Source organism: Urocitellus parryii, chromosome 4, assembly GCF_045843805.1.
Source record: "Urocitellus parryii isolate mUroPar1 chromosome 4, mUroPar1.hap1, whole genome shotgun sequence".
Classification (NCBI taxonomy): Eukaryota; Metazoa; Chordata; class Mammalia; order Rodentia; family Sciuridae; genus Urocitellus; species Urocitellus parryii.
In genome coordinates, this window is record NC_135534.1 from 165,274,202 (window position 1) to 165,289,505 (window position 15,304).

The following is a 15,304-nucleotide window of genomic DNA, read 5'->3' on the forward strand; positions in this document are numbered from 1 at the left end:
ATCAAATTAGCTGAAAGGTTCATAAACACAAGGTCTTATTTACATTACACAAAGCTCAGGTGTTAGCCTTAAACGTAACTTTCAAAATACCTTCAAATATATCCAACTCAGATCACTTTTGCCGATTTGCTGCAGTACAAATCATGTGCAACATCTTTTTTCCTTAAGACAAAACAATTCTTCAAACAATACTGCAAGTACATCACTAAACACCATGAGCTCTATCTGAAGGGATTTCTTTAGGAAGAACAGATTTTTTCCCCCGTCTCTTGGTAATTTAAATTTCTTGCCTGCTCTTATATATTCTTTTGTAAATTTTTTTTATTTGTTTCAAAATCACAAATCAATGTGAGCCACCTATCACATAATAACCAGGATGATCAGACGCTCCACTGGTGATTACAAAAATGAAACCAGCAGTGTTTCCTTCATTGATTCTATTCCTTTCATACAAAGATCTCAAAAGTATTTTCTACATCATAAATCTTTCTAAATTTTCCAACCACTGCAAATTTCCTGGTAAATTTTAAAAGCTCACTAGGTGTCATATGAAGAGATTTCTCAAAGTATTCAAGTCAAAATATTTGTTCCAGGACCAGTAAAAAGTTTCTCCAAATTTTCTTTTTTATAAAAATAGATGCTTTTTTTAAACCCACATCAAAGAGGCTCTTATCTCTTTGGCAAGGTACTGCTTTACGAAAAGTTCTCCAGTATTCTTACAATAAGCGTTTATAATGTAGCCCCCCCCTTCCCCAACCCAAATCATAATTACAAAATAAATACTGTTTTTAACTTCATAAATAAAAATGTAAACTTCAAAATACTTTTCTTAGACATAACAGCAATGCTTTAAATGTAAACCAAACACAAAGCTAATCAGAAAAGGAAAAAAAAGGGGGGAAAAATAAGACACAACCAACTGAAGAATTACAACACAAAGCCTCAATATTTACTCACAGGTTCAAGGCAGTTATGTAAAAAGAAAAGAAATGTCTTCCCTTAGCTGAAACACTTTAAAAGGTCCACCTTCTTCAAAGAAGGCAATAGAATGCAATGTGACAGGTAAAAACCCTGTACCTCTTGTCCATATTCAAACATAAAAGATATTTAAGAAGTTTTAATTCAAATACTAGCAATAAAAAATCTCACATATTTCTTAGGATGCTAAGTAGTCGTTTTATCCCCATCTCAACACTGACTTACAAAGACATTTACTAATGTATAAAGTTTCTCTTAACTTGCCTTTGTTGTATAGTTTTCATATATAAATGGACTGAGGACAAGAGCTCATTAGGCTTTGTGCGTTTTGTTTGTCTTAAAGGAGACCTGCAGTACTCTGTCTCCCAGACGGTATCCATTGAGGCTAGCTATCGCCATGGCGGCCTCATCATAGTTTGTCATAGTCACAAATCCAAAACCTTTGCATTTATTGGTGTTAAAGTCACGGATGACCTTCACGTTGGTGACAGCTCCAAAAGGCCCAAACATTTGCCACAGGATACTCTCATCTGCATCGGGAGCCAGGTTGTACACAAAAATACACCACCCTGTTCCAGGGTGCCCAGGGATATTAATTCCAGCCAAACTGGTCATTCCATCAATGGTCATTGGAGAAAACCTACTAAACAAAATAGGGGACATACGTGCATGCACACACACACCAAAAAAAAAAAAAAAAAAAAAAAAAAGAGAGAGAGAGAGAGAGAAAGAAAGATTGGTTACAGCAATGGACTTTTTTTTCCATTTTTTTAATCCCCCTAAATTTTAGCAATTCTCCTCCCCAACAGATACATGTATAGCTATTCAATTTTTCAATCAAGCTATGTGTGGCTTGCAGTGACATGCTGCACTATCAAGGTATTACTAAACTACAAAATGGTCATTACTTGCCGCACTGAATAATACCATCTACAATGGCAAAGAAATGTACTTAGAACTGGCTTCATGAGGTAAGCAGGACTGGGGAGCAAAAAACCAACACAAATAGAAACATGCTATAATGTTACAATGCAACACTAAAATAATGGGTTTTTATATGACCAGGTGGCATCCAGTGGTATAGAAATATTCCATGAGTCAACCATGCTTCAGAAAGCAGCTTTTCATTAGATTAACATGCAAAATAAAATCCAACACAAACTTATGAGGGTAAAAATATCACTCCCCAAATCAAAGAAACTAACTGTGGGAAGGGATTATGAATATCATGAACCTATATCATTACCTCTTTACTCCATAAGCCATATTGAGCAGATTGTCCAACCTGCAAAACACACATTTAGCAAACTTCAGTTTTAATGTTTCCCCTTGATGTTGAAGAAAACTGGGCTTGTTACTGCCACGTCCCAAGGGGACATCTGTACATTACTTCTATGTGAAGCCTCAGAACACTGGGTCTTTTCATATTCCTAAGAAAAGGGGTACCACTGCAGCTTGTCCAATGAATAAAGCCAATCTCTACAAGGGTCAGTGCAGGGGAAACAGTGGTGGTCATTTGAGGAAACTATTTGGAGGAAATATGGAAGCTCTGGAAGAGTTAACATGTGTGCTCACTGAGCAAATGCTGGGTGCCCACAAGTACTTTAGTATTGTAAAATTGCTTTACTAATTCTTGAAGATATCAATACACACACACAGACTGGGTGGCCTGTCCAAGAACATAGGGCTAGCAAAATGAAGGAATTAATATTCAAACTCTGCAGTTTACTGAATTCTTTAAATTTCCCTTTATCTCTCAGCTTTGAAGGATTTTCATCTTTTAGACTCAAAGGGGTATAATTACAGATAGAAAAACCTTATGGACCATCTTGCTTAATCCTCCCATTTCTCAAATATACTCTGCTAAGGTCTAGAGAAGGACCTTAGCTTTAATGAGCAAAAAGTCAGGAGCTTAAGACTCTGAACCTGATGCAGTGTTTAACTGTGCCATGAAAGGTATATGACCATTTAGTTTTAAGAAGCTAGGCAAGAGACAACCAACTTGAACTTATCTTAAAATATTTTTTTTTTCTTCAGTGCTAGAAATTGAACCCAGGGCCTGGTATATGCCATTGAGTCACATACTCAGCACTTAAAAATTTTTTAAAAGAAAGTGATTGGGATAATTACACACTTTTCCCAATGCATAAATTAGTCTTCGAGTCTCTGATCCTTCCTTGTTTTGTTAGTTTCAAAAAGACTAATGTATAGCTATATGACCACCATAAGCTGCCACAATGCTTAACACTCCCCAGATGCCACCCCAGGTCAGGGGGCACAAATATTTTCTTCTTTTAACACCTCTGAAAGATAAAGTTTGAGAAAAGTATCAACCTTTCTATAGAGCCCGAGGTACAGGTTGAAGCACATATGAATAAGCAACTACTTTAGTCCTATAAAAGCCCAATCTCTCTTCTGGTCTTCTAGAAATGGATGAATGTTTTCTATACCCATCCCTGCCCCCAATTTCCACTGGGAATTTATGTGCTTTGCAAAAATGAGAAAGACTAGGTCAATGTAACACAAACTAAGAAAATGGAACAAATCACCATGACACAGGATCCTCTTCTGGTGTGTGTCTTGTCCCACTACCCTCTCAATGTACCACTAAGCACAGTGGACAGGCCTGGGTCACTGCTGGTTTATTATATATACCTGGTGACTAAATAAAAGCAACAAGGTTACCAATATTATGATAAACTACTTAATCCAGGATGCAAACTACCAGAAGACTGGTTCAGTAGACCTGTTGGCACATGCAAGTGGTAGAGCACACGTAGGAAGAGAACCTATATGTAAGGTCTTTGTGTTCCATAAAGATGATGACTATACTCAAAGATGCCAGGCCTCTATACCGAAGAATAAAGGTCACAAACACTGTAACAAAGATGAGTCCAAATTGGCATTACCAATTTGAAAGTTATCTGATACAGAAGGACTGCATCAAGCTGCAGGAATGAGTAAAGGATCCATTTGGATATGATAACCTGAAGAACAGAACAGCACCACAAGGCCTCTGTCCAAAGTGCTGAAAGTCCAGAATTCAGAGGCATCTTGTTACTTCACTCCAAATAGAGATATGCCATCTACATCTAATTGTGTCCTCAGGCTGGGACTGCCATGATTTCCCACCACCCACATAGGACATCAATCTCAAGTCCAGAGACAGAATTTGCTAAAAAGTTTTCAGTACTTTAAAGTAAAGACAGAGTGGAAACTAAACCTGTCCCAGAACTGAGAGAAAGACATCTCAATCCCCCCATCCCTGAAATCTCCAGGCAGGATGTCTAGGACTTTTACACAAGCATCTCTGAGGACCCTCTGATGGGTCTCACATATGCCCTACATGTGAAGTCCTATGAGACACCATGATATTCACTGAATTCTTTACTTAGCTCCCACTTTAGGAAAAACTCAAGTTTCTCAGAATTTAAAAGCAAGTTATCTACCCTTCTCCTGCCCCACTATCAGGAAGTGTAGGGGGGGACATGGATTCAGGAAACTGGGCCAAGACACCAATGAAACCCTCTATCTATACATGGCCCAGTTTTCCTTGTTCTCTCAGTGTTATGCATCCATGTTTCTCAAGCAGCTTAGAGCAAGCAGAGGTTCCATCACATGAGCATCTCACAGCAGAAGCCTAGTGGCAGTTGGGAAACTATATACTAGGCAGCGACAAGATAAAATAGTTGATTGCTTGGACCAAAGAACTACTATTACTCCCTACAGTTATATATATATGCTGGGTCTGTCCATAGCTCAAGGATATCTTCCATACACAGTCATTTAAAAATGACCATCAATTTTTAAGTGGAGACTAAGCCATCAGAATGACTCAGGTTTGCATGCTGAGATACTATACTATGGGAAGTAAATGTTAAGATTCCATCAAATACATACTTTTATTACTTAAAAATAACATTCTTTACTTATATGTAACAGATGCACTGCACCCAAGATCTGCATTCAGTCCCCATGCACCATGCATGCTTCCTTGCAGAAGACTAAGCAGTCCTCAGAGGGCAGAGGTGACCAATGGCACCATCATCTGTCTTTACCCTGTACATATCCCCTTATAAATAACTTTAAGTGGATTTGGAGGATTAGATTGGATAACCTAGCTTTAATTAAAATTATCTTGACTTAAAAGGTAGCTTAAAAAGGATTCCCATGTTGTGGAAGGGGAGGGGCAATCTAGTTGAGAATGATAATAGTAAGAAAAACTAAGAAAAGGGAGAGCCAATTATCAATTCTAGTATAAGCCACTTTCTGAGGTTAGACATAAAATAATCTACCATGTATCACATGAACTTAAGAAATTAGAAACTATCAATAAATCAAGATCCATAAAATATTGTTATTGATAGTTTTTTATGGATCTTGATTTAAAGGTATATTATTTACTAATACATTAGGGGAATAAAATATAAAGCCAGCCAACAAGAAAATCAATAACACATTTGATATACTGTACAGTTCATCTTTATTCTTTCTTTATTCTCTGATCAGAGTTTATAATTTAATGTATATCATAGCCCAAGTCCACATGCACATATAATTTACGAAAGAGCACACACAAACATGATTTTATCAATAGGAATTCAACTGTAATTACTTATTACTGGAAATATTCTGAATACACCATATGTTAGATAAAGCTTTCCCATTTGAAATCCAGGTGTTTATAAATAAATAAAAATAAGGTACCTGCCTAATTTTCAAGAAGCATCTGACAGACTGTGGGAGAGGCTATATTCAAGTAAAGAAGTGGTGAGGAATCAAAGTCAGAAATAAAAAGTATGAAGACAGACTACTAATGAATAAAAAAATAAAATTCTACAAGTAACTGTCATCAAAACTTCTCCAAAGGACTGACCAAAGCAAGATGGATAATGTACCCCCTCACCCAATCAGATGGGATCATCTGTCTCCTATGAACGAGGAAAGTTATCCCAGAGGCTCGATACCAGTTTCTTCCAAAAGGAAATTGTGACAATGCAACCAGCAATATGCCCTAAATGCAGTTCAAGTACTGACTGAAAGACTTTCAACAATATATATTATATAAGCTCACAGAAGCTGGCATTCGTCTAGATCACCTCTGACGAAGCCTGAGCTGCTCCATCAGAAAAGAACATGGAGACATTTGGCTTAACATTTATTCATATATAATGTCCAATAATATACTTAAGGGGCTGAAATTGAACTATCCTCCCAAATAAATAAGGCTTGTCTTATTTTGAAAACTATAGTTGATTGACTGAGCATATTAGATCAACAATGCTCATAATAAGAAAATTTACTATTAATGGGAGTTGACTGAGTCATAAACCTCACTAGGGCACTTTTAAACCTGATCCTCATTTACATGGATTTAATTTTTTATCTTATCATATGTGGTACACTTTTGGATATTAAAAGCTCCTTGACTATTATAATACTTACAACTGTTTTCTCCAATCTCCTCCACTCCCAACATACTATAACATAAAGTGAGACATTTTCTAAAATGTCTGCTGGAAGGTGACAAACTCAAAAGCTGAGGGCATCAGAACACAGACAAAGCCTTTGTACAGGGTACTAGACGTGAACTACGCAAAACACCAACAAAACACTCAAGACCTTCATTCAAAGGACTTTGTAAATTGACAGAAGGGTCAACCTTTATTCAACAGAATGACACGGGGAAAAAAAAATCCAGGTAATGACAGCCAAGTTAAAGACAATGAATAAAAGCACAAATCACATCAGGTTAAACCTGAATTCTAGAAACAGATTCTCTAATACCCATTCTAGACCAAACACCTTCACTGAGCACACTGGAGAAGTTCACATTTGAGACTCTGGACAGAAACTGGAGGAATGGAGGTGAGGAGAGAGACAACAGTTAGGAGTCTCAAGGAGGACTGATTCCATTTGCCATCTCTTCAGTCCTTTGGCCCAGCCTTGCTCAGAACTCAGTCTTGGTTCTAACACTGTTTTACTTAATGATTACTACAGAACAAAAGAAAAAAAGAAGCTTAAATCAGAAAAACAAATCAAAAATAACTAAAACCAACAGAGTTTTCTATTAACAGTGTGCTGAAGTTAACCAACAGGTTGCCAAGGAATCACCTGTAAAACTCCTTTGGGCTTATCTGTCCTCAATTCTCAGAATGCATGCATACATACATACATACACACTACACCACACAGAAACTCATGGAGGAAGATGCCGTAGTGGAAATCTACAGGAAGATAAGAAAAGCTCAAAATGAGTATTATGTTATTTCTTTCTCCATCAGGGCAAGTATCAAGCAGCCTGATGCATCTCTCTTCTAGTCCAACTGGCACTACCATCCACCAAAGTCAAAGGTGACACACACTGCTTTTTTCCTCACAAAGTTACAGCAACAGAGCTCAATCACATAGGAACCCAGTCACCCAGTTCAAACGTAGCCTTTGACAGTACCATCTCTTCTGCCCATGGCAAGAGCCAATTTAAGTAGGAATTCAATGTGGTGTTTATGGCAAATTTCTTTCTCACATTTCAGGTAACATGCTTGAATATTTTTTAAAAGAAGATATTATGAATGATTTATCCCTCTCGAGTACTCTAAAACCTCAATGAAAAAAATGCATGTGATTTAAGTCAGAAAACATAACTTCCATCTCATTAGGTCAAGTTTGGTTATATTTTTGCTAATTATTCTGTCTTGGGAAAGAAATAAAATTAATATGTACTTGTAATAAAAAAAATGTGTGGGGGTTAGATGGCATTATGGCTATAGTACACCATATGGCCAAAAAGGACATTAAAAAAATTCTGGAAAATAAAAACTGAGTAACTTGTTTATGAAACCAGAAACTGTGCTCTGTTGAATTTCTTAAAGTCTTTATTCTCACATGCAGATTAGGGATGGTTTTGAATGATTTCCTAGGTTGGCTGTTATCCCAGGATTAGACTAAAACTTGAAAAGCTGAAATATTTATACCTGTCAATGAGACAGTTCTTCCTTGGGTTAATGTCCTGGTCATTCTATGGACTATAAAGAGGTAAAAAATTACCACCCTCAGGCCAAATCCACACTGCCACCAAATGCTACATGGTCCAAGAGATAAGAACAGCTTTTACATTTTTAAAGACTTGTTTACTTTAAAAAAAATTCAAATACTGTAACTCATAAAGCTAAAATATTTACTATCTGGCCCTTTACAGGCAAAGTTTGCTAACCTCTAACCAACAACAACAACAAAAAAAAAAAAAAAAAAGAGGGGGAGAATCCATTTTTAGGAACTTAGGTGTATTAGCATAGGTTATGATTTTTGGATGATGGATATGCTACAAAACAATAACTCAAAGAGCTTGACTTAAAAGTCTTTTTGTGTTTCAACTTCATCAAAAGAAAAACTTTTTACAAAGGGGAAATAAATCAGAAGCTCTGCAGGCAGTTCATTAGACCATCTGCAGGTTAGGATTTCTCAATTGATGTTTTAGGCCAGATAAGTTGTTGTTGGCTATCTGTACAATGTGAGCTATTTAGTAGAATCCCTGGCCTCTACCCACTAGATTCTAGGAGGTCAAAAACATACAGCTCCCAAATTATGCCAATACGAATATCTCCAGGCACTGCCAAAAGTCCTCTAGTGGCAAAATCGCCCCTGGTGGAGAACCACTGTCCACTGTTGTAGATAATTGTCCTTTTGTCTCCACTTCTAAATAGCAAAAGAAAACTATTCCCCCAAGTAGATTTTTTCCCATTTAAATAAAAAGAAAAGAAAAAAACAACATCAACAACAAAACAAACCAAATATCCTGTTAATAAAAGCACTGGACAGTAAACCTGAGCATTCTCTTTTAGCTCAGTAGCTGGGCATGAGAACTAGACCAGACTTACCTAAAACGCTGAGCCTGCTGAGCTAGCGGTCCTGGATACCTTCTGTTTGGAGACTGGTACAGCTGGGAAAGGATGGCCTGATTGGTTTTTTGGCTTGGATTATTAGCAAACTTTACAGTGATTGGCTCTGTGGCACCAGGAGGTTTCTGGCCATTTAGGCCTTTGATAGCTTCTTCTGCCTCAATCCGCTTGTCAAATCGAATAAACCCTACACCCCTTGATATGCCTATGGTAGATGTGAGTAAAGATATGGGGAAGAGGGAGTGGAAGGAGAAGGGGAAGGAGAGAAGAAAGGATAAATTAATTTTTCCTTCTCAAGAACATCTTTTCACTCACATAAAGCATTTGCCACAAAATCACATCAGAAGGAATGTTTTTCCTTAGCAATTGGATGCAGAATCACAATTCCGCATTTTTTTAAAATGCATGAAGTCACCTAAACAATCTGAGTTATCACATGCCTTCCAATAAGCCAAGACAACGAGAAAGCACAAGTGTGTCTGTCCATGTTTTCCCTCACACACTCCCTTTCTCTCTCCCATGCACTCTCCTTAATAATGTCAGCAGCAAGCATCAGTTCCATTTTTCAAATGTACTATGGGATAAATAGTTCAGAAGTAAGGGGCCCAACAGCTCCCTTTCTTATAATAAGAGCAGCACCAGGCATTTACTAAAAAATACATGCACTGTAGTAGAATGATACACTTTAGCTCAAACGTTAAATAATATATTCAGCTTAATAATATTATGTAGGATGTAGGTCCTGGAAAAAAAATTGTCCCAAGATGGTCTTCTGGTTCTCCTAAACTCCCCTGTACTCCTAATGAGCTAACTTATATTAGAAATGTAATGTTACATGGAGGAAAAGAGGAAAAGGAGGACCCAGCTCTTAAAAATAAGTAAATAAGTAGAGATTCAAAGCATTCTGGCCTCTACTGCATTACTCTTAACTATGGAAGACCATTCCTGTTCATATTCTCCCCACTTTGAGAGACAAGAATGATAAAGCAAAGGATGGCCAAGAACCTTTTAAGCTTATGAGAGATGGCAGAGGAAACCCAGCTTACTCCACATAATTACTGTGAACAGGCTAGTGGGGTGGCCATGGCTGGTCACCATGAGGTGAGCAGCAGCACGATAATGCTTTCCTGGCAGGCAAGTAGGCACTAATGGCACCAATCTGGGACCAGCAGGTAGAAAAGTACCGATGATTCAGAAACTGTATTGATGAAGAAAAGGGGAGTTACTAAGAAAATGCACTAGACCATCATCATTTAGAGGAACTTTATAAAGAAATGAAGGTCTACTTGCTTTACAGTTAATTGTGTATAAGGTCAATGGCTCAGAATTTTCTGAAGTAGATAAGGCATTTTTTTTTTCTGGATGCACTTAATCTCAGCAAGCCCTTATCACTTTACCTTTTGTATGTAAGCTATATTCATTGCACATTATTACCACCTGATGGCTAAATAACAAAATTGCAGGTTTTCATTTTTTCATTTCAGGTAAAGTGAGTAAGTTTTCCTTGAAAGCCATAAGTATGAAGATGAAATTACAGCAAATATATCCCTTCACTTATCTACTACCTCCTATTAAGAACTAATGACCACGAGGATTCAGCTGTTCCATTAGGAAAGCTTTAGATTGGTAATGAAATGGCCTTTACACAAGATGAGTCACCTAAACTGGTGGTCCTAAAACCTGAGCATGCATCAGAATAATCTAAGAGCAAAATGCCCATCCTCTGAGTTTTATTGGGTAGATTTTCTTTGGGGGGGGGGTCCAAGAATTTACAATTCTAGTAAGGTTCTAGAAGGATGCTAATGATGTAGGTATCATACCGACCCAGACTTGAGAATCACTGACTAAAACACAAAGTGGTGAGCTAGGTCCACCTGTGATCCCACATGCTCAGAATGAACTATCAACTAGTTAAGAGGTGAGATGGGTTTTCTGTAACATAAATGAAGTCTACTCTCAATCTATCAACTTCTCTTTAAAATAAATTAAATAAAAAGCATAAATGATATGAACAAAATAAAAAAGGCATTTTTGTTGCTTTGAACAAATTTTATCAGGATTACTGTGTCTGGATTTCTATTTGACCCCCCTAATAATCTATGTGATACAACAGTATGATAAAATGTGTAAGAAGGATTATGAAATAACTAATGCAGCTAAAACCATATTGCATATGCTCTTACTTGACTGAATTTTCTCATGACAGCAAAACCTACAGGCCATTCTTCCAGGCATGTATACAGTGGCAGAAATCTCTAACCACAATTGAAAGGGTGGTGCTTCCTATGAAGCCAATTACCAGCACATAAGGGCAGAACAGGCTCTCTTGATCAAATTCAAATCAACTACACTGATCTGCAAATGAAGATTACAAACTTAGCCTAATTTTTATTCTAAGGCTAATCTGCTGCTTTCTTTATTAAAAAATATTCACACATTATAATATGTAAGCTCTTAATGTGGCTGCTTGGGAACATAGTACTATGGGTGTTCATTTTCCCCCATGTTATCATGATTCTCTATTTTTTAAATGTTCATAAAAAATGAGTACTGCTGTTGTAAAAATATGCCTGAATTTTTTCTCTAAAAATCCATAATCAACTGTCAGCTTTCCTTTAACTAAGAAGCGCTAACAGAAGTGTTACTTTATATACAAAAGTTTCTTCAATAAACATCTTATTCTTCTCAGTTCTGTTCAGTTAAAAGCTGCATTAGGCATAACATAAATTTTTAACATTCAAAATTCTGTGCTCTTACTGCATATGCCTGTACAGCACAGCATGGACTTGGAGAACAGCCTGAGCAGCATGGTTGCAGTGTGATCCTCCCTTGGAGGAGGACTAGCTGCATACTGCTGCATTAAACTTTGCTCTTTACAAAAATAAGATTGTTTATTAGTATTTTATAAGGAGAATGGGGGCTTTTTTCACGCAGTGGCTTGGAAATGAAGATTATGGCATCTATAAATTTATTACAAGCCATGAAACAGGCTTCAAACCTGCACCTTCAGGGTGGAAATGACTCAAGCTCACGCACTACACTCCACAATCTATTTTTGTCCATGCATATTTATGAACAATTCCAGCAGAAAATTGCATTTTCTGGCCCACATATACCTTTGATGTGTTCTAGAGGCAAGACTGCGGCATGGGAAGACAGAATATTTCACAATCTGCCAGCTAGAAAGAGCAAAAGACTGTCCAGAACCACTGCCTACTCACCAGTGACCTGGTCGACAAGAATACGAGAAGTAATAATGCGTCCATATTGTGAAAACAGCTGTTCCAACTCCTTCTGGGTCATTGTTTTCGGAAGCCCGCTGACATATAAGTTTGCATCTCTGATAGAAGCTGAACTTGGGCGAGCATAAGAAACCTGGAAAAGGGGAATAAAATTCAGTATATATGCAACTCAATCACTTCCTTTCAGAAACTCAAAAACTGCCTTTAGTAACTTTTCCATAAACAGCATATAACAAACATTGATACTAATGTTTACCTGATTTGCTCACTTCTGGGGAAATTCTAGACAAATGGTAAGGGCCATTCCTCTGGGTAGAGAGGAAAGAGCATTTGCCCCAAGAGGGTTTTTAAGTTCTCAAAACAGACCAGGACCACTCATGGTAACAGGCTGTCCTCAGTGGGGCCAACCCCCCAAAATAGAGATTTGGGGCCATCATTCAGGCTTCTAAATTCATCAGACACATTTTTATAACCTTTTTTCCAGCCTATCCTAGAAAGATAGGATACAGATGGCATGGTGGTACTACATTTTTAAATATTGACCCTTTGTCAGTAAGTGTGCCCTTTGATTTAGGCCAAAAGAACTAACTTACTTAAATGAGCTACACCCTCTATTCTCCATTATCTTCTTGTCTGCAAGTCTTTATAACCTGGATTTTCAGGTTCTAAGTCCTTGTATTGACTTTGCTTGCCTTGTTATGTATTCTCAAGATGCTTCCTATATTTGAACTATAGTATTTTAAATCTCAAGGATGGAAGACAAAATAGTTTGTTTGTAATCTCCACTGTTGATGTCTCGCTCATCACTATATCCTCAATGTCTAGTTAATGCCCAACACGTGCTAGATACTAAATTTGACCAGTAAGCCTATCCAATACCTCCTTGATCCTGAGGGTCCACAACTGTGTCCTGGACCAGAGTATTTAAAGGGGCAGTTCATCAAGTCATCTAGATATTTTGCCTAAATCATAATCATTTTCCCATAATCTCTTCCCGCCAATATTTAGACAGCTATGAGTTTCTTGAGTTATTCCTGACCACATTCCCTTTGTTTTAACTGTAAGCTCTTCTGGATGAGCTAAGGGCAAAGAAATTTCCATAATATAATTTATATCCAACATTATTCATAAAAATGACTAGTGCATTTAACTCTGGGACCGATTTGCCAGGGTGTCATAATATGATTACATTAGTGCCCATCTTTAACCTCGTTTGTTACCCTTAAAAAGAACTATTAGCATGACACACTCAATATTTTCTCCTCGGTTTAAATTATGCCAACAGCTATTACTTTTTTTCCCCTCCCCAGAAACAAGAAAAACAGACCAGATTTCTACATTACTTTTAAGTTCTTGCTATCTTTCACCCATTCCCCAAGAGTGTTTACATTTAATACTCCTATCCTATCCTACAAAAAGAAGGAATTTGAAATAGTGGTGTAGAGCGAATAAAACACTATTCAGATATAACTTTTTTCTCTATGCCTAGAATAACAAAGACTGGGAACTTAAACATAAGTGCAAAATAAGAAATAGAGGACAATTTCATGTGATTTAAATGGAATCTAGTTTTGGTGATTTAAATGGAATCTAGTCTTGGGATTGCTGCAACTGCTAAATCAGCAGCTGCTTAATTATATATGTATTCAATGATGTGACTAAATGAATATCCAAGTTCTTATCTAGACGATAATTCCCAATTTTCAAAGGAAGCTGAAAACCCCACCACTTGAGGCCCACGTCCATATCTAGGACTCCATGGCTTTATTTCTGAGGCAGGGAGCTTCTGCACATCAGTGCTCCAGATGGAACATGTGACTCAAGTATTCCCCTTGTGAAGGGCCACTTCTGTGGGCTCCAGAGCAAGCATTATACATTCCCAAAGGAGGTGGACTCCTGAGGCCTTGAAAGCAGGCAGCAGAGAGCGGGCAGGCAGGCAGCCTTTACATAGACGCTGAGCACAGTGTAAGGCAGTGTAACCATGGTTAAAGACGACAGCTCTAATCAGTGTGCCTGGCTAGGTTTGCTTTTCATGGATTCTGTTACTCTGGGACAAATTCTTTCAGCTTATTATACCAAATAATTGCACTTTCTTTGTCTGGTTGTTAGGAATAATTAAGTGAAATAATTTCTAATACACATGAAAAGCTAAAATGTCTAAATGTCTAAAAACCTAAGTGACTGTGTTATGAGTATTATTTTACCACTATGTGCATCCGATATTTAGGAAAAGACCCAGACCATTAAAGTTTAGAGTAACCTGAGTCCATTACAGTGTTCCAGAATCATTTACTCATGCAGGGACATTCACTGCTTTGTGCATTTCAGATGAGTGTGGGTGGAGTGTTTTAAAAGTGTCCTAAAATATATTTAGAAAAAAAAAGGTTTATATTTAGTGCTTATATAAAAGCTTTGAAAACATACTCAGGTCAGTTATGTTTTCCTTTTTATTTATTTTTTCTTTTCCCTTCAATATCCAGTCTGTAGTTCACACTGCTTGATTCCTAAGCACATTAAAAGGACTCTAAGACAAACCTTCTCAAGATGGCATTTTTCAGTAACCTTGTCTAAGAGCTGTTTGCATTACCATAGGCAGGACAGAGATGACTAAATTGCATCATGTAATAATGGACTTACAGTTACGCTTATAAGGGTCTGTCATTTAGAAAGCATTATCAAATACAGTATTCTGAATGTGCCTGGCAACAACACTGTCAGGTAAACAGGGTTGAGATTATACATGAAGTAATTTCTGGTTAGGGAAACAGGCAAAGATAAGGTTATAAGGTATGCCTAAGGTTATATAGAGCTGGTGCTCAATTCTTGATTCCCACTCTGATGTTCTTGACTCCCAATCCTTGTCTCCTCACCCAGTTCTCTCTCCATAGCATCATCATACTATGAAAACTACCTTATACATTCCCTTGTTCAAGAATTTGGAAAAGTTCTATTATATATATATATATATATATATATATATATATATATATATATATATATATATATATATTAGATTAGTTCAAAGTTATTTTATTTCATTTTTCATTTATTTTCTTAAAATAACTTTCTCATAGTGGTTACTAGTTGATTTTAACTGGAAAACTGCACATGATAACCTAGTTTTATTATGTTTTAGTTCTTAAAAATTAGCAATGCCACCCCAAAGCACTTCCAGAAGTAGAAGAA

At 37.1% G+C, this 15,304-nt stretch overlaps 1 protein-coding gene across 9 annotated transcripts in view; it reads right to left on the reverse strand.

Annotated features, from left to right (window-relative positions):
- Positions 1 to 1,290: 1,290 nt before the first annotated feature.
- The window catches only part of Elavl2 (ELAV like RNA binding protein 2), a 71,360-nt gene continuing 57,346 nt past the window's right edge, over positions 1,291 to 15,304 (reverse strand). For 3 of the 9 annotated variants that reach the window (XM_077797883.1, XM_026398514.2, XM_026398510.2), the window contains exons 4-7: positions 12,098 to 12,251; positions 8,856 to 9,081; positions 2,225 to 2,263; positions 1,291 to 1,618 (exon numbers count right to left, since the gene is read on the reverse strand). In XM_077797883.1, coding sequence (XP_077654009.1) covers positions 1,291 to 1,618; positions 2,225 to 2,263; positions 8,856 to 9,081; positions 12,098 to 12,251 — 747 coding nt within the window. Of the gene's footprint in view, positions 1,622 to 2,224; positions 2,264 to 3,593; positions 3,605 to 5,712; positions 5,728 to 6,860; positions 6,874 to 8,855; positions 9,082 to 12,097; positions 12,252 to 15,304 lie in introns of all 9 variants that reach the window. The other 6 variants (XM_026398512.2, XM_026398505.2, XM_026398536.1 and 3 more) reach the window with 4 other exon arrangements.